Here is an 18,673-nt window from a genome sequence, read left to right on the forward strand (position 1 = left end):
GAGGGAGGGAGGTGAGAGGAAGGGAAGGAGGAAGGAAGAAAAAAGGAAGGAGAGAAAGAAGGGAGGGAGGAAGGAAGGAAGAAGAGAGGAAGAAAAAGAGGGAGGAAGAGAAAAGGGAGGGAGGAAGAAAAGGCAAGAGGAAGGGAAGGAGGGAGGAAGAAAAAAAGGAAGGAGAGAAAGGAGGGAGGAAGGAAGGAAGAACAGAGGAAGGAAAAGGGAGGAAGAGGAAAAAGGAGAGAAAAGGGAGGGAGGAAGAAAAGGGGAGAGGAAGGGAAGAAGGAAGGAAGAAAAAAGGAAGGAAAGGAGGGAGGGAGGAAGGAGAGAGGAAGGGAAAGAGGGAGGGAGGAAGGAAGGAAGAAGAGGGAGGAAAAGAGGGAGGAAGAGAAAAAGGAAGGAGAGAAAAGAGAGGGAGGGAGGGAGGCAAGAGGAAGGAAGAAAAAAGGAAGGAGAGAAAGGAGGGAGGAAGAAGAGAGGAAGGGAAAGAGGGAGGAAGAGAAAAAGGAAGGAAAAAAAGGGAGGGGGGAAGGGCTTACCTGTCTGTCAGAAGCAAGGCTGTAGACATGCTAATTTGTTAGCATATTTTAGCTTTATGTTTGTGAATGCTATACCCTGTGCCTGTTCTGGGAAGTCTAGGGAGGGGGGTGGGGGGGAAGGAGGGGAGGGGGAAAGGGTGGGGGGGAGAAAATGTTTGTATTTCTTATAAAACTTTTCAATAAAAAAAAAATAGATGACCCTGTTTAACAGACAGGCCCCAGAGTGTGCCCCCTCTTGTCACATCCTATTGGAAAGGCAGACCTAATAGAGACTGGCATGAAAACGACCTGTCTTTTCATGCCATTAATTAGGACAATTAATTAGTGGAACGACTTTGCCTCCAGAAGTTGTAAATGCTCCAACACTGGAAGTTTTTAAGATGATGTTGGACAACCATTTGTCTGAAGTGGTGTAGAGTTTCCTGCCTATGCAGGAGGTTGGACTAGATGACCTCCAAGTTCCCTTCCAACTCTGATTCTATTCTATTCTATTCTATTCTATTCTATTCTATTCTATTCTATTAATTCTATTCCTAATTCTATTCTATTCTATTCTATTCTATTCTATTCTATTCTATTCTATTCTATTCTATTCTATTCTATTCTATTCTATCCTATTCTATTCTATTAATTCTATTCCTAATTCTATTCTATTCTATTCTATTCTATTCTATTCTATTCTATTCTATTCTATTCTATTCTATTCTATTCTTAATTCTATTCCTAATTCTATTCTATTCTATTCTTAATTCTATTCCTAATTCTATTCTATTCTATTCTATTAATTTCTCCACCTTCAAGAAACTCTCCACGTACAAATCTGAAGAGTGAACTCTTTGGCGGGCAAGTAATTTGGTCATTAATAACAAAATGTAACGGGCAAATTAAACTTAATGGGCAAATTAAACTTAATGGGCAAATTAAACGGTAGCTTTTCAAACCAGACCCAAACTCATGTCTCGCCGGTTCCTTTTCTCTTCCCGTTTCCCCTTCCACCTGATTTGTGAAGGCGCGAATAATAAAGCTGTTCGGACGATACCTCTACGGAGGGGAGAGTTGGGCTCTTGGCAGAAAGCCACTTGAAGAGACCAGAAGCATTTGAAATGTGGATTTACAGGCGGCTTTTACCTCTAAGCTGGGTTAACAAAATCGGAAAGGAGGAGGGGATAAGCCGCCTGGGAAAGGCAAGCGAAATCATCAAAACCATTAAAAAGCAGATGTTAGAATATTTCGGACAGGTGATGCGACACTCGGAAAAATATGGCATCCTTCACTTATTCCTTCAGGGAAAGATTGAAGGCAATCGAGGTCCAGGCAGAAGAACATCATGGCTTAAAAATCGAAGAGACTGGTTTGGATAAACTCAGCAGCACTTTTTCGTGCAGCTGTTGATAAAAATAGGATCGCCAACATGATTGCCAATGTCCAATGATGGATATGGAAGAAGAAGGAGGAGGAGAAGGAGAAGGAGAAGGAGGGGAAGAGGAGGAGGAGGAGAAGAGGACGATGAAAAGAAGAAGAGGAAGAACAAGAGAAGGAGGAGGAGGAGGAGAAGAAGAAGAAGAGAAGAAGAAGAGGAAGAGAAGAGGAAGAGAGGAGGAAGAAGAGGAAGGGGAAGAAGAAGAAAAAAGAGGGGGAGCTGGAGCAGGAGGAGAAGAAGAGAGGAAGAGGAAGAAGAAGAAGAGGAAGAAGAGGAGAGGAGGATGAAGAGAAGAAAAAGAGGAAGAACAGGAGGAGGAGGAAAAGAAGAAGAGAAGAGGAAGAGGAAGAAAAAGAGGAGGAGCTGGAGCAGGAGCAGGAGGAGAAGAAGAGAGAAAGAGGAAGAGGAAGAAGAAGAGGAGGAAGAAGAGGAGAGGAGGACGAGGAGAAGAAAAAGAGGAAGAACAGGAGGAGGAGGAGGAGGAGGAAAAGAAGAAGAGAAGAAGAAGAGGAAGAGGAAGAAAAGAAGGAGAAGAAGAAGAGGAGGAGGAGAAGAGAAGAGGAGGAAGAAGAAGAGGAAGAGAGGAGGAAGAAGAGGAAGGGGAAGAAGAAGAAAAAAGAGGGGGAGCTGGAGCAGGAGGAGAAGAAGAGAGGAAGAGGAAGAAGAAGAGGAAGAAGAGAGGAGGACGAGGAGAAGAAAAAGAGGAAGAACAGGAGGAGGAGGAAAAGAAGAAGAGAAGAAGAAGAGGAAGAAGAAGAAAAAAGAGGAGGAGCTGGAGCAGGAGGAGGAGGAGAAGAGAGAGAGGAAGAGGAAGAAGAAGAAGAGGAGGAAGAAGAGGAGAGGAGGACGAGGAGAAGAAAAAGAGGAAGAACAGGAGGAGGAGGAAAAGAAGAAGAGAAGAAGAAGAGGAAGAGGAAGAAGAAGAAAAGAAGGAGAAGAAGAAGAAGAGGAGGAGGAGGAGAAGAGAAGAAGAAGAGGAAGAGAGGAGGAGGAAGAAGAAGAGGGAGAAGAAGAAGAAGGAGGAGGAGGAGGAGGAGGAGGAGGAGGAGGAGGAGGAGGACTTCTTGGCTAGGCTGGATTCTGAAGATCGATTCTTTGGTCTCCAGGGCAGGTTTTTCACACCTCTCCCGTCAAAAGAACGGTGGCTAACTTATTGCAGGGCCATTATATCCTGTCCTTACTGAAAGAAACGCGCCTTGTCATGGGTTATAAATCTCTGGAGAGCCCTGAGTGGAATACAAACTCTTGTATTCAGCAATGAGTAATAATGGAGGTTGGGGGCAGACAGGTGAGAGGACCGGATACATTCAGACGCCGATCCTTGCCATGATGTTAAAGGTTATTGCAAGCATCTCCTTGTTCCCGTTGAGAAATGCAAGTGTTTTGTCTCATTCAGACAACCCCTGAGAAGCAGGTAACCCTGTTTACGGTTCTCGGGCATTTCTACCCTCTCAAGAGGACTAGAAACTTGTGGGCCATACAGAGGCCACGAGCGAGACGTTTTCTGCTCTCACGGGCCAGCCGTTTATCTTATTTTCCCGACGCCTCGGTGACAACAAGCAGTGTTTTTGTGAATACACGTAGTCCCCGACTTACAACGATTTGTTTTGTGACCGTTCAACGGCACTGCAAAAAGTGACTTGTGACCGTTTTCCGCACTTACAACCATCCTAGCATCCTCTTGGCCAACAAGGGACGGAAACGAATCAAGGAGAGAAGCAACCTGGAATTAAGGAGAAACTTCCTAGCAGTGAGGACAGTTCATCGGTGGAAGTTGTGCCTTCAGAAGTTGTGGGTGCTTTGGAGAATAGGTTGACCCCCTCTTCTTTAACAGATGAACAGAGGTGGAAGGGACCTTGTAGGTCATCTAGTCCAACCCCCCTCCCAAGCAGGAGACCCTACACCGTTTCTGACAGATGGCAGCCCAGTCTCTTCTTGAAAGTCTCCAGTGATAAAGCTCCCACAACTTCTGAAGGCAACTTCTGTTCCATGGGTTGATTGTTCTCCCTGTCGGAAAATTTCTCCTTATTTCTAGGTTGAATCTCTCCTTGGTCAGTTTCCATCCATTATTCCTTGTCTGGCCTTCGGGTGGTTTGGAAAATAGCTTGACCCCCTCCTCTCTGTGGCAGCCCCTCAAATATTGGAAGACTGCTCTCCTGTCTCCCCTGGTCCTTCTCTTCACTAGACCTACCCAACAGAGGGACAGGCTTCCAGGATTCTGCTTGCAGATCCTTGAAATTGAAAATAAATCAGATCCTTTGATAGCAGCTTCTTTATGGCCTATCACCTGGAAAAAAACCTGTTTCGTTTTTCCCCTTCACCTTTGGAAGAAACGGAAATTTTAAACGGGATTTTAAATTTGGGGTTTAAAATTGAGCCTATCATTTAATAATTTTAATTATTTTTAAATTTTGTCTGTCTTTGTGCTTTCAATCAGGCTGTACACCGCCCTGAGTCCTTCGGGAGAAGGGCGGTATAGAAATAAAATAAATAAATAAATAAATAAAGTCCCCCCACGTTTCTTAGGATGTGCCGGAGAAATGAAGATCGGTAGCAGGAACGATCTGACCTTAAGTCCCAGACAGAAAGAAGAAAAAAGGAAAAGAAAAGAAAAAAATCGATGCGAAAATCCAATCTTCCCAATTAGGTTTTTGACACGCCAACGCAGCGCCCCCTGGAGGCTCTGCAGGAGAGCGACAGAGTCCGTGTCCTGGAAAATGATTGTGCGGGCGTAATTAAAGGTAGTAATTTTGGAAGATGCTGCCGCTGGAGAGATTGTGCTGACGCCGCTGTCTCTGTTGTGCCTCTGCGGCAGCTGGGCTAGCAGAGCGGAGCAGGGTGGGGGTGTCATCCAGAAAACTGGAGAGTCATCACAACACGGGGACCCGTTAAAAGGTTGAGAATTGCTGCGCCGCGTTCGTTTCGAGCAACGAAAGAGCCCGCGAGTCCCAGAGGGCCACCATGAGTCTTTTTGAGGCTAGGTGCAAACTTTGGAGTCAAGGAAGTCATAGGCTGGGAGGATAGGAGGGCAGGTACCGTACCTGGGACAGGTGTGCTGCTGAGTCAGCGCATCTCCCTGCCTTTGGCCGGCTTCGAAAGGGGAAGAAGGAAGGTCCGACCTGGCTGCTGTTTGGATGAGGAGTGGGGGACCCTCAAAAATTCCAGGGTTGTGGAGGAGAATGGGAAGTTGAAGAGGGTGGAGATGTTACGTTATGTGTAGTGGGCCAGAAACTGGGAGGCTGTGAGTTCTAGTCTCGCCTTAGGCATGAAAGCCAGATAGGTGAGTTTGGATCAATCACCAGGACACTGTGAGTTCTAGTTCCACCTTAGGCATCAAAGCCGGCTGGGTGACTTTGGGCCAATCACCAGGAGACTGTGAGTTCTAGTCCCACCTTAAGCATGAAAGTTGGCTGGGTGACTTTGGGCCAATCACCAGGAGACTGGGAGTTCTAGTCCCACCTTAAGCATGAAAGCTAGTTGGTGACTTTGGGCCAATCACCAGGATATGGTGAGTTCTAGTCCTGCCTTAGGCATCAAAGTTGGCTGGATGACTTTGGACCAATCACCAGGAGACTGGGAGTTCTAGTCCTGCTTTAGGCATCAAAGTTGGCTGGATGACTTTGCGTCAATCACTAGGAGACTGGGAATTATAGTCCTGCCTTAGGCATGAAAGCTAGTTTGGGCCAATCACCAGGATATGGTGAATTCTAGTCCCATCCTAGGCATGAAAGCTAGTTGGTGACTTTGGGCCAATCACCAGGAGATTGTGAGTTCTAGTCCTGCCTTAGGCATCAAAGTTGGCCGGGTGACTTTGGACCAGCCACATTCTCTCAGCCCTAGGAAGGAAGGAAATGGCAAACCACTTCTGAAAAACCTTGCTAAGAAAATTGCATGGAATTGTCCTCCGAGAATTAGACCCGATTGAACAGGAGAAAATTTTTTAAAAAATAAAATAAAGAAGATATAATAGTCTGCCAAGAAAATAGCATTAATTCTTCAGGAGTTGAGTCTGACTCAATAATTTTACCTTTATTGTTTTAAACACAAAAGGCTCTTCCTTGAGCATTCATAATATCGGTTACCAAATGGAGATTTGAGTAGGCTCAAGATATATTTTCTATTTCCCCATCAACTCAGAAAGTTAGCTAAGCACCAAGCCTTGTGGCATTTGGAAACACGACTTAAGAATCAAAATAAAACAAGGCATGGTAGCTTAATCTGCCTTTGGGTAGTTATTTTGATTTGACAAGGATCAAGTTTCTAGACCTTATTGCTGGGGGAAAAAAAAAATCAGCATGTCTTTCTCTCATCAGCTGAGACGGTTCAGAAATACTTCTTTTAAAAATCATCGGAATAAACCCCATTTCAGACAAATGGTTGTCCAATCTCTTCTTAAAAACTTCCAGTATTGGAGCATACACAACTTCTGGTGGCAAGTCGTTCCACTGGTTAATTGTTCTCACTGGCAGGAAAATTCTTCCTTAATTCCATGTTGCTTCTCTCCTTGGTTATTTTCCATCCGTTGCTTCTTGTCCTGCCTTCTGGGGCTTTGGAGAATAGGTTGATCCTTCCTCCTCTTCTCTGGGGCAACCCCTAACATTTAATTAGGATATTTTACCAATTAAGAAATGTACCTAACAAACCCCATAAGCCCAGTCTTCGAAATAAGAGTCAAATGGGGTCAGTCAGAGCCAAGGGCTTCAAGTAACACCAGAAGGCTCATATTTTTTTTTTACAGCATGTTTATCTGAACCAAGAAAAAGTTCCGGTTAATTGAGGGCCATGAACTAAAGGCTGGGGGGGGGGGAATCCCATATAGAAAACTCACTTTACGAGCGCCCAAGGTGATTACACGCGATTACTGCCCAGGTAGGAAAGGATAAAGGACAGATGGAACCCCCCATCTGTTACCTGTGTTTTTTGATTTCAGCCTGGCATCCCCCGGGGAAGGTGGACGTGCCTGAAATTCTGAATTTCATATTCATCGGATGCTGCATCGCAGAAGCTGGAGAGGGGAAAAAAATCAGAATCCATGGAGGAAGAGAGGCTCCGGTTTTAATGAGGTGGTGCTGATTTAAATTGTAAATTTCTTGGCCCGAGCCTTAATTGTATTTTTTTTTCCCCCTCTTCCTTTCTTGATGTTGTTTTGTAAAATTGTATTTTTCCCCCTCTTCCTTTCTTGATGCTGTTTTGTAAAACACCGATCATTTTGTTCTACAATCTAGTAGTGCAGCGAATGGGTGAGTCATTTAGGGCAATTACATTCTGGATTATTATTATTTTTTGGGGGAGTTGTTGGATTATTTTTTTTTAGTTTTGTTTTATAATCACTGACATTGGCACCCGAAGTCTCTTGGCTGGGAAAGCGGCTTGTCTCAGCCACCCAAAAGGCACACAACCCACATCCCTGAACTGAGTTCGAATTGTGCCCCAGGCATTCGGACCAAATACATTTAGCAAGATAGAAACAAGTCCTTGACTTGCGACAAAGAATCAGGAACTGGGATTTCTGTTGTTAAGCGAGGCGAATCGTGCCCGCTTCTCCGACCTTCTTTGCCATGGCTGTGAAGCGAATTGCTGCAGTTGTTAAATGAAATGTGTGGTCATTAAATGAATCCAGCTGCCTTCGTTGACTTTTTTTTTTTTTAATTTGATTTATATGCCGCCCTTCTCCGGAGACTCAGGGCGGCTTACAATGCGCTAAACAATAGCCTTCATCCTTTTGTATATTTATACAAAGTCAGCTTATTGCCCCCACAATCTGGGTCCTCAATTTACCTACCTTAGAAAGGATGGAAGGCTGAGTCAACCTTGAGCCTGGCGAGATTCGAACCTGCAGTAATTGCAGGCAGCTGGTCTTAATAACAGGGTGCTTTAGACCACTGTACTACCAAGACTTTACTTGTCGGAAGCCTGCTGGCAAGATCACAAATGGCGATCAGCGTACCCTGGGATGCTACAACCTTTATCAGTACCTGTCCTGTTGCCAAGCACCTGAATTTTGATGACAGAGGTGCTGCGACAGTCGTAGGTATGAGGACCAGTCGCAAGTCAAGGCGGCTAACATATCTAGCACAAACTTCCTCCTCTTGTTTTCCCCACAATAACAGCCCTGTGCAGTGGATTGGGTTGACAAAATAGAATAAAATAACAGAGGGACCTTGGAAGTCATCTAGTCCAACCCCCCATCCAAGCAGGAGACCCTACTACACCATTTCTGACCGATGGCAGTCCAGTCTCTTCTTGAAAGCTTCCAGTGATGAAGCTCTCACAACTTCTGAAGGCAACTTCTGTTCCATGGGTTGATTGTTCTCCCTGTCGGAAAATTTCTCCTTTATTTCCAGGTTGAATCTCTCCTTGCTCAGTTTCCATCCATTATTCCTTGTCTGGCCTTCAGGTGCCTTGAAGAATAGCTTGACATACCCTCAAATATCAGAAGATGCTCTCCTGTCTCCCCTGGTCCTTCTCTTCACTAGACCAGCCATGCCCAGTTCCTGCAACCGTTCATCGTATGTTTTAGCCTCCAGTCCCCTCATCATCCTGGTTGCTCTTCTCTGCACTCTTTCTACACTCTCAACATCTTTTTTTATAGTGTGGTGACCAAAACTGGATGCAGGATTCTAGTGAGAGACAGAGTCAGAGTAACTGGCCCGATTATTATACTTAATAATAAAACGAAGAGTTGAAGAATGACAATAAGATGCAATTCCTTCTGCATTAAAAGCCCCCACCTGTCCTGGTGTTGATTAAACGTCACCTCCTTAAAGATTTCCACTTTCCCTTCCTATCTGGCCTTAGAGTAGCTGCTGAGTGCTTTGATAAATGACTTTTCCCACACCTTGTCTTCCGCTTCAATCCTGCCTCTCTGCTTTCCTGCAGAGCAATTAGAACAAAGAGTGAAAAAAAGAAAGTAGAGAGGAAGAAAGAACAAACACGGGGCATTTAAGCTCTCCGAGCCTGAGAAAAAAACCTCTGACGAGGCAGAGAAAAGATGCTTTCAATTCTTCATTAGGCCAGAATTTCTCCACTTCGGCAACTTAAAGACCGGTGGACTTCAACTCCCAGAATTCCCCAGCCAACATGTTTTTGAAGTTCATATGCCTTAAAATTGCTGAAGTTGAGAAAAAGGTTGCATAATTAATCTCCTGTTTTCCTTCTGCAGACCCACAGAACAGAGATCGTATTCAGCTGGTTCGGTCAAACCGGTCTGAACCGGTTCAGGCAAACTGGTCCAAACCGGTTCAGTCAAACCGGTCTAAACCAGTAGCAGAAACCCACCCTGGCTCTATGCCATTCTATTTAGGCACATTTTTGAGGCCGGGTGCATGTGCGGAAGGCGTGTGAGTGAGCTAAGCGCATGTGCTCATGCGTGAACGGGACGCACTCACGTTTGCGAACCGGTAGGGAAACAGAAGCGTATATTGTCAAAGGCTAGCTGTGTAAGGCTATGTTAGGAAATAATAATCAGGAAGGTGGTAACTATTTTTCCAACCGTTCGAATTCACAACGGCGCCGAAAAAAGTGACTTAGGATCATATTTCACACTTACGACCGTTGCAGCATCCCCGTGGTCACATGATCAAAATTCAGAGGCTTGGCCACCAATTCATATTTACGACGGTTGCCATGTCCCAAGGATGCTGTGATTCCCGCCCCTCCGTCTTTTACAGTCTTCTGACTAGCAAAGTCAACGAGGAAACCCAGATTCACTTAACAACCAGGTTACTAATTTAACATTTGCAAGGGACTCACTTGACAAGTGTGGCCAGAATGGTCATCAAGTAGGGCCAACCTCGCTTAACAACGGTCTCTCACTTAGCGACAGACTGTTAAGTCAAGGGGTTCCTGTGGATTCGTTTTCTCTTGGTTTGAGGATGGGGGAGGGGCTTTGAAATCCGCCGGCCTCTTAATTCAACAATATTGACATGCAAAGCCTTCACTTGATGTTGTTGCGAGCTTTAATGGGGCGAGAAAGATGCCAAAAAAACATCCCTGCTGAAGTAACAATCTTAATTGATTTTCCTCGCTCTCCAATTTCACAAAATAATCTGTCAATGTTGACGATGAGCTCTTCCTCTCAATCGCTTCCTGCTGCTTTTTAAACTCCACACGAGATCATAAATCAAGAAATCATCTTGATTTTCCATCAGGATCAAGTGTTTGGCTTCCCGTTCTTTTTCAACCTTTTTTTTTTTTAATTTAAAAAAAGCAAATACATTTTCTACAGTAAATATACATTTTTATTTTGGCATGGTTTTTTTAGGAGGCTTAAAATACATCCAACTCAGAAGCCTCTTCCTGTCACCTAGGAACCAGTATTCCTGCAAGATGCAACAGCATTTGGGGATAATTTAAAAAAAAAACAAAATCTTAATATTTTATGCCCCCTGCTTTTGAATTGTGCAAAAATGAAGGCGCCGAGATGCATCTCAGTAAATCAAACCGCATTGCTTCTCTCTGGAAGCTGCCCCCATGGTTGCGCCAGGACAGCAAAAAGCCACTGACATTTAAACGCATAGGTTTTTTTGGATCAACTCCCACGTTTTTCTAAATAAAACCGAATCCACGAGATAAAAATCCGAGCCTCTCGCTCGCCTCTCAAGTGCCTGAAGTGTACAAAAAAAAAAAAAAATCACAAGAACTCAGGAGCTGAAGACAAAATTGAAATCGTTCTCCGCAGAAAAGCCACCAAAGGTGCATCCTGAACCCTCCTACGTCCCGGCTCAGCTCCACGCGGGGCCAAAAGGACAAGGAAATATACAGGTAGTCCTTGACTTATGACCACCATGGAGCCTAACATTTCTGTCGCTAAGCGAGACAGTGAATTTCGGCTCCGTTTTACGACCTTTCCTGCCAGTTGCTAAGCGAAGCACTGCAGTTAAGTTAGTAAAATGTTTGCTAAGTGAAATCTGTCTTCCCTGTTGACTTTGCTTGTCAAGAGTGGCTGTGGCTTCCGGCGTCCCGATATAGTCAGTTGGTGCCATTTCTGACTATTAGGGGCGAGTCGTTGGCCCCCACAGAGAGGGCTCGCAATTTGGGCGTCCTCCTGGATGCACGGCTGTCTTTAGAAGAGCACTTGATGGCTGTGGCCAGGGGGGCTTTTTATCAGGTTCGCCTGATTCGCCAGTTGCGTCCCTTTCTGGATCGGGACTCCTTACGCACGGTCACTCATGCCCTCGTCACTTCCCGCCTGGACTACTGCAATGCTCTCTACGTGGGGCTCCCCTTGAAGAGCACCCGGAGGCTCCAACTGGTCCAGAATGCGGCCGCGCGGGTGATTATGGGAGCGTCATGGCTTTTATGTGCATATTCTTTCTAGCCAGGTTTTAACTATGTAAGCTAAGATGTTCTACAGCCCTACGTAAGCTAAGAACATCTTAGCTTAACATAGGTAAAACCATATATATGTTTTCTCAGGTTTTCGCGGGTGTTTGTATGTAGGTCTTTGGTTATTCGGGTCTTCTCCCACATAAAATTGGAAGTGTCTTGGCGACGTTTCGACGTTTCGATGAAGTCTCATTCGTCATCTTCAGGCTGGTGTTCTTGGTCTTCCTGGAAGCACGAAGCCGAGAACACCAGCCTGAAGATGACGAATGAGACTTCGTCGAAACGTCGAAACGTCGCCAAGACACTTCCAATTTTACGTGGGAGAAGACCCGAATAACCAAAGACCTACATATATATATATATATATATATATATATATATATAATCTCTATCTCTAATCTATCATACCTATCTCTACCTATCATCTATCAATCATCTACCTCTCTCTATATATTTCAATTTTATATTGATTTATTTTATATATGTGTGTTTTTAATTGCCGTCCCTCTGGGAGTGAGATGGGCAGCCTCAAAACTTCACAAAGAAATAGGCTGCAGTCTGATTTCTACTTCCCCAAACCCAAGGAAGGAGGGAAATTACCCATTCAAATAAAGAAGGGGGGGAGGGAAAAAAAATGAAATAAACGCAGCCTTAACTCCGGCGCCGCCCACGCCTTCTGCCCAAGCGCCGCCCGCCGGCCCCTGTATTTATACCCCCCTCTCGGCCACGCCCCCTACCCCACGCGCCAATCAGGAAGGCGGGACGGGCGAGGCGTCTTGACTACCGCGGGGAGGCTCCGCCCCCTCCTCCCTCCCGCCCGCGGTCGATCGCTCCCCCGCCCTTCTCGCCGTCGCTGCGCCGTCTGAAACCGTTGCAAATCCGTGCAATTCTCGCTCCGAAGCGGGTTCCGGGCCGATCCTGACCCGGGTTAGCCCGCTTCATCTAAAGGCCGGTGCCAAGCCCGGTTTCTGCAATCCGGCGTCCTCCCCCCCCCCCACCAACCCCTCCCTCCGCCAAGGGCCATGGCCGAAGTGCACGTCATTGGCCAGATCGTGGGAGCCAGTGGATTCCCCAGCAGTTCCTTGTTTTGCAAATGGGGGATCCACACAGGTGTGTGCGGGGGTGGTGGTGGGGGGAGGCGGGGGGTCTCTCTGTGGTGGGGGGGCACACAGGTGGGGAGCATCCTGGGGAGGGGAAAGGTGCAGCCCTTGTGAGTTTTGGGAGGGGGGGGTCCCCGCTTGCAGCCCCCCTCCCCAAGAAAGGGAGGGCTGGTTATTCAGTGGGGAAGGGAAACGCTAGATTCAGGGCAGGGATATCCTGGACTTGGATGGGAGACCACCAGGAAAGGCCCCTTTGGGGAGCTAAAAGGCCCCCCAAGAAAAGAGCCCCTTGCCCCTTACTATGCTGGACTTGGATGGGAGACCACCAGGAAAGGCCCCTTTGGGGAGCTAAAAGGCACCCCCAAGAAAAGAGACCCTTATTCCTTAATATCCTGGACTTGAATGGGAGACCACCAGGAAAGGCCCCTTTGGGGAGCTAAAAGGCACCCCCAAGAAAAGAGACCCTTATTCCTTAATATCCTGGACTTGAATGGGAGACCACCAGGAAAGGCCCCTTTGGGGAGCTAAAAGGCACCCCCAAGAAAAGAGACCCTTACTCCTTAATATCCTGGACTTGAATGGGAGACCACCAGGAAAGGCCCCTTTGGGGAGCTAAAAGGCACCCCCAAGAAAAGAGACCCTTATTCCTTAATATCCTGGACTTGGATGGGAGACCACCAGGAAAGGCCCCTTTGGGGGGGGCTGAAGGGCAACTCTTACTCTTGTATTGCGATCAAGAGATCCACAACTTGGTGAATGAAAGCACGCGGGGGGGGCTGGACTAGAAGACCTCTGAGGTCCCCTCCAATGCTGGAAGCAGGGCAGGGTATGCAGGCATCCTGGACTTGGATGGGAGACCACCAGGAAAGGCCCCCTCTGGGGAGCTGAAAGGCACCCCCAAGAAAAGAGCCCCTTTCTCTTTTCCTGTGATCAAGAGATCTGCAACTCGGTGAACGAAAGCAGTGTGGGGGGGGGTCGGATGGGGGTTGGACTAGAAGACCTCCGAGGTCCCCCTCCAACTCTGTTATTCTTAAAGGCTAAGATTGCCAAAAGAAAAAGGAACGGCTTGTGGGGATCCTTGTTGCTCTCTTTAACGACCGCTGGGTGCCTCTCTCAGGGGGAGCCTGGAAACTGCTGTCCGGTCTTCGGGAAGGGCAGACCCAGGTTGACCATCCCCAGATAGACGACGTGGCTTATTGGTGCCACCCCATCGATGTCCACTTCGCCACCAAAGGCCTGCAAGGTAAGGAGGAGGGAGTGGGAGGGGAGAGTGATATATTTTTATATTTCTGGATGGCCGTGGCTGATAGCCGGGAATGACATCCTGGTTATCCTGTTTCCCCGAAAATAAGACCTCTCCCCGGATAATAAGCCCAATCGGGCTTTTGAGCGCACGCGCTAAAATAAGCCCCTTCCCCCCCAAATATTTAACTGCGTGCGTAGCCAGTCCCAGCCATTTCCTCTGGTTAGGGTTAGGGAGACAGAGATGGAAATCAGGTAAGACGGCAAGAGGAGCCCCAGTCTTGCTCCACGCGCCCCGAAATTTATTTTATTTATTTATTTATTAGTCATATTTCTATGCCGCCCACTCTCCGAGGACTCTGGGCGGCATAATAATAATAATAAGGCCAAGCGTTTATTTCGGGGTTCAAAAAAATATATAAGACAGGGTCTTATTTTCGGGGAAACACTGTACTTGCGAGCCTAGTTTGGTCTAGGGATTAAGGTGCCAAGCTAGAAACCAGGGGACTGGGAGTTCTAGTCCCGCCTTAGGAAGGAAAGCCAGCTGGGTGACTTTGGGTCTTTCACCAGGAGACTGGGAGTTCTAGGCCTGCCTTAAGAAGGAAAGCCATTTGGATGACTTTGGGTCTTTCACCAGGAGACTGGGAGTTCTAGTCCCACCTTAGGAAGGAAAGCCAGCTGGGTGACTTTGGGTCTTTCACCAGGAGACTGGGAGTTCTAGTCCCGCCTTAGGAAGGAAAATCAGCTGGGTGACTTTGGGTCTTTCACCAGGAGACTGGGAGTTCTAGTCCCGTCTTAGGAAGGAAAATCAGCTGGGTGACTTTGGGTCTTTCACCAGGAGACTGGGAGTTCTAGTCCCACTTTAGGCAGGAGAGCCACCTGGGGGGAACCTTGGGCCAGTCCTTCCCCCTCAGCCCAACCTACCTCTTAGGGCTGTTGTTGTGAGTAAAATAGGAGGAGGAAAGTGTGTAGGATATGTTTGCTGCCTTGAGTTATTTGTAAAAATAATAAAAGCAGGATACAAATTTTTAAAAAAATATCCCAATGGCATCATCGAAGTATGGGATCCTTGGTGCTCTTTTTCAGTACATGGCTTCAGAAAAAGTCCCAAAAGGGGGTATATAGAAAGCCCCCCCCTCCTTTTGGAATTCAAAGGTAGACTGCGCTGGCACAGAGAGGCCCCATTTTCCCCCCTCCCCCTTCAAAGGCCCTTCCATCATTCCATTATTAATTCCAGGCATCCAGGTGGCATCGGATCCCTGAAGTTAGTAGCGGCCATTCGTAATGGTTTTATTTATTAGGTGCTTAATACGAAGCGCGGCACAGGCGTGGAATAATACAACCGATGCAATAAATATTGCAAAGGGATTATAAATCGGGAGGCAAGCAGCTTCCAAATTAAGTTTCTCAGCGTGAGCCCAATGGCAAAAGCTGTTTGTCTTTGGGGGAGTTTGATTTTGAAGCTGCACAAGGCAGGTTTAGAAAAAAAGGGGGCCCGGGCCTTTCCTTGGACATCTGGAGTCAAAAAAATGACTTTTTTGACTCTTCCTTTCAACAGATGAATAAAAAACCGCCTATTTTTCTTCCTAGCTGAATGGACAATGCACAATAATTAAAACTGGCCTCCGCAGTCCCCTTTATTTGTTCGGGGACGTCGTGCTTGGGGAAGATGATACATTTTGTGCCAGTGAAACAAAAAAACCCCTAAAATTGGTTCTAATTATCAAAGAGGAACCGGACTAGAAATGGGAAAGGGAGAAGACGGGGAGATTTGTCAAAAAGTTAATAAAGAGTTGAAATACTAAAAAGGGCAAGAGATGACGGATAGAGACATAATACCTCTCAATAGGGGAATTGCTTCATTAGGGGTTAGAAAAAGAGCCTGGATAGTTCAACGGACAGAGCTCTGTAATTTAACACCAGCTGCCTGCAATTACTGCAGGTTCGAATCTCGCCAGGCTCAAGGTTGACTCAGCCTTCCATCCTTTCTAAGGTAGGTGAAATGAGGACCCAGATTGTGGGGGCAATAAGCTGACTTTGTATAAATATACAAAAGAATGAAAGCTATTGCTTAGCGCATTGTAAGCCACCCTGAGTCTCCAGAGAAGAGCGGCATATAAATCAAATTAAAAAAAAAAAAAGAGGTAGAAAGTAGAAATTTGGGGAAATAACTACTCTGTGTACTACATAATGGACTACATTTTGACGACAGTGTATACGTAAATGTTCCAAGTTGAAATGTTATTATTATGTATACTTAAAACAGTATTATCATTGTTATTAGTATTGTCTGTAAAGTAAACTGAACAAGACGATGCTCTGTTCACCAAGCACTTGTGTATGTTTAAGAAAAAACTGTAAATAATTTTTTTTTTTAAATGGTCCTAATTATGAAAGAGGAGCTGAACAAGAAATGGGAAGGGGAGAGGACAGGGGTGGGCCCAAGGAAATTTGGCTGAGAAGACAGAAGAAGCCGAAGTTGTCGCTGAATGGCCCGTGGATGGGGGTCGTTATGGTTTTTGTTGTTATCAGCCACTGCTTGTCTTGAACTTCTGCCTTGTGGAAGTGGTTGAACCAGGGTTTCTCAGCTTTAACCACTTTAAGACGGGTGGACTACAATTCCCAGACTTCCCCAGTCAGCATGGTGCCTCCCTTCCTTCCCTCCCTCCCTCCCTTCGTTCCTTTCTTCCCTCCCTCCCTCCCTCTTCCTTCCTTCCTTCCTCCTTTCTTCCCTCTCTCCCTCCTTCCCTCCCTCCCTCCTTTTTCTTCCTTCCTTCCACCTTTCTTCCCTCTCTCCCTCCTTCCCTCCCTCCCTCCTTTTCCTTCCTTCCTTCCACCTTCCTTCCTTCCCTCCCTCCTTTTCCTCCCTCCCTCCCTCCTTTTTCTTCCTTCCTTCCCTCCCTCCTTTCCTTCCCTCCCTCCCTCTTCCTTCTCTTCCTCCCTCCCTCCTTTTCCTTCCTTCCTTCCACCTTCCCTCCCTCCCTCCCTCCTTTTCATCTCTTCCTCCCTCCCTCCTTTCCTTCCTTCCTTCCCTCCCTCCCTCCTTTTCCTTCCTTCCTTCTTCCTTTCCTCCCTCTTTTTCCTTCCTCCTTCCCTCCCTCCCTCTTCCTTCCTTTGTTCCTCCCTTCCCTCCCTCCCTCCCTTCCACCTTTTCCTCCCTCCCTCCCTCCTTTTCCTTCCTCCCTCCCTCCCTCCTCCTTCATTCCCTCCTTTTCCTTCCTTCCCTCCTTCCTTCCTTCCTTGAATTTCTAAGCCACCCATCCCACCAATATGGCAATTGTCAGCAACTTACAACATAATAAAAGTTCAAGCGTGCTTTAAAAAGCCATCAAAATCAGAATAAAAAAAGTTTACAATTAAAAACCGACATGACGGGCAGTCTGTTTTTTTTTTCTCGTTCTCCGGCAGGCTGGCCCAAGCTCCACATCCAGGTGTGGCACCAGGATGCTTTTGGGCGCATCGAACTGTACGGCTACGGCTTCTGCCACGTGCCCTCCAGCCCCGGCTTCCACCAGCTGGACTGCGTCACCTGGCGCCCGCTGGGCTCTTGGCAGGAGCAGCTGTCCCAGTGTTTCGTGGGAGGGGGCCCTCAGCTCATCAGCAGCGACCTGATCTACACGGGGGCCGACCGCTACCGCCTACAGACCTGCGCCATGGGCACCGTGCATTTCCAGCTGGCTGTGTTGCTCCGTAACTTTGACCGCTACGGGGTGGAATGCTGAAGCACGAAGATGGGCTTGGAGGTGGAAAATGGGTCCGTCAATCTCCAAAGTTCAGGAATTGGAAGGACTTGGGGCAAAAGGGATGCTCTGGGAAGGAAGACCCCCACACCACCACCCTGTTTGAACTGTTAGAATCACAAGCCATCACGCCGAACTTTGCAACCCAAATGGGGACTCGTCGTTGGGCCCTGGGTTTGTTTTCTCCCTCCTGATTTCTCTTCCTCTAGTGCAGTGTTTCTCAACCTTGGTAGCTTGAAGATGGGTGGACTTCAACTCCCAGAATCCCCCAGCCAGCGCTGCTGGCCGGGGGATTCTGGGAGTTGAAGTCCACCCATCTTCAAGCTTCCAAGGTTGAGAAACACTGCTCTAATGGCAGATCTCAACTTTGGTGATGGTGCTTCTTTCGATCCCACCTGGTTCAATTTTCTCGAGCAGAATTTGCCCGGATCCATCCAAGCGGGAAGCCTCGCTCGGTCTGGGTACTTGTTCTTCTGTTTTATCAAGGAGGGAAAAAAATATCTATTTTCTCATGAACTTTTAATTGGTTTTCTGTGTTTTTTTTTTTTTTAAACCCGCTCCTAATGAAAATACCAGCGGTAACTCCGTAAACTGCGATCCTGGGCCTGGTTTTGTGATGTAGGATAGAAGGAGGGGCTGCAATTTATTTATTTTTTTCCCCAACTTGTCAACTTTTAAGATCTGTGGATTTCAGTTCCCAGAATTCCATTAGCTGGCTGGGGAATTCTGGGAACTGCAGGCCAGACTTCTTAAAGGAGCTGAGTTTGGCACCGCGGTAACAAAGCTTACCTTTTTTTTTTTTTTTTGAGATAAATGAAAATTACCAGATTTAATACCCTAAATTTGGTCTTATCCGAGATGCTAAGAGAGTTGTAATTCCGGCTGTGGTCAGCAGAGGTCACCAAAGCTGTAGTTTTGGCCAAATAAATTGCTTTTTTTTTTGGCTAGAACTACCATTGCAATTATAATTTCTTACGCAAAGTTAGCTTACATTCTTGTTGCTCAAAAGTATTAAATCTGGTAATCCTCATTTATCCGAGACAAAGAGTCAAGCTTGGTTACAACACAGTGCCGAGCACATAAACAAGCCATTTCTACCCACTGATTTTTTTATCTGTTCCTTTCTGGTTAAATTTCTAACCTGTCTTGACCTCAAAAAAACATGGGCAGCTTCACAAGGCAAAAACCGCAACACGATGCATAAAACAATAACACAATATCATATAAAAACACCAACTGGCGTGAGGAGGGAACCACAAAGCATCACGTTCTCCGTCCCTCGCCACTAAAAAGAGACCAATCCAACCAACA

At 46.6% G+C, this 18,673-nt stretch overlaps 2 protein-coding genes across 2 annotated transcripts in view; both read left to right on the top strand.

The window, feature by feature from the left end:
* Positions 1-7,578, top strand: part of EXOSC5 (exosome component 5) — a 58,371-nt gene extending 50,793 nt beyond the window's left edge. Inside the window, exon 6 of the mRNA XM_087876259.1 lies at positions 6,884-7,578. Coding sequence (XP_087732385.1) covers positions 6,884-6,925 — 42 coding nt within the window. The 3' untranslated portion in view covers positions 6,926-7,578. The remainder of the gene's footprint in view (positions 1-6,883) is intronic.
* A 4,517-nt stretch (positions 7,579-12,095) lies between these two features.
* On the top strand, positions 12,096-17,885 carry B9D2 (B9 domain containing 2). The gene is made up of 3 exons (XM_060693831.2): positions 12,096-12,390; positions 13,498-13,623; positions 17,031-17,885. The coding sequence occupies exons 1-3, from the start codon at positions 12,303-12,305 to the stop codon at positions 17,342-17,344; spliced, it is 528 nt and encodes a 175-aa protein (XP_060549814.2). The 5' UTR covers positions 12,096-12,302; the 3' UTR covers positions 17,345-17,885.
* The last annotated feature ends 788 nt before the right edge of the window (positions 17,886-18,673 follow it).

Source organism: Pantherophis guttatus, chromosome 10 (genome assembly GCF_059756535.1).
Source record: "Pantherophis guttatus breed Tessera chromosome 10, ASM5975653v1, whole genome shotgun sequence".
NCBI lineage: Eukaryota > Metazoa > Chordata > Lepidosauria > Squamata > Colubridae > Pantherophis > Pantherophis guttatus.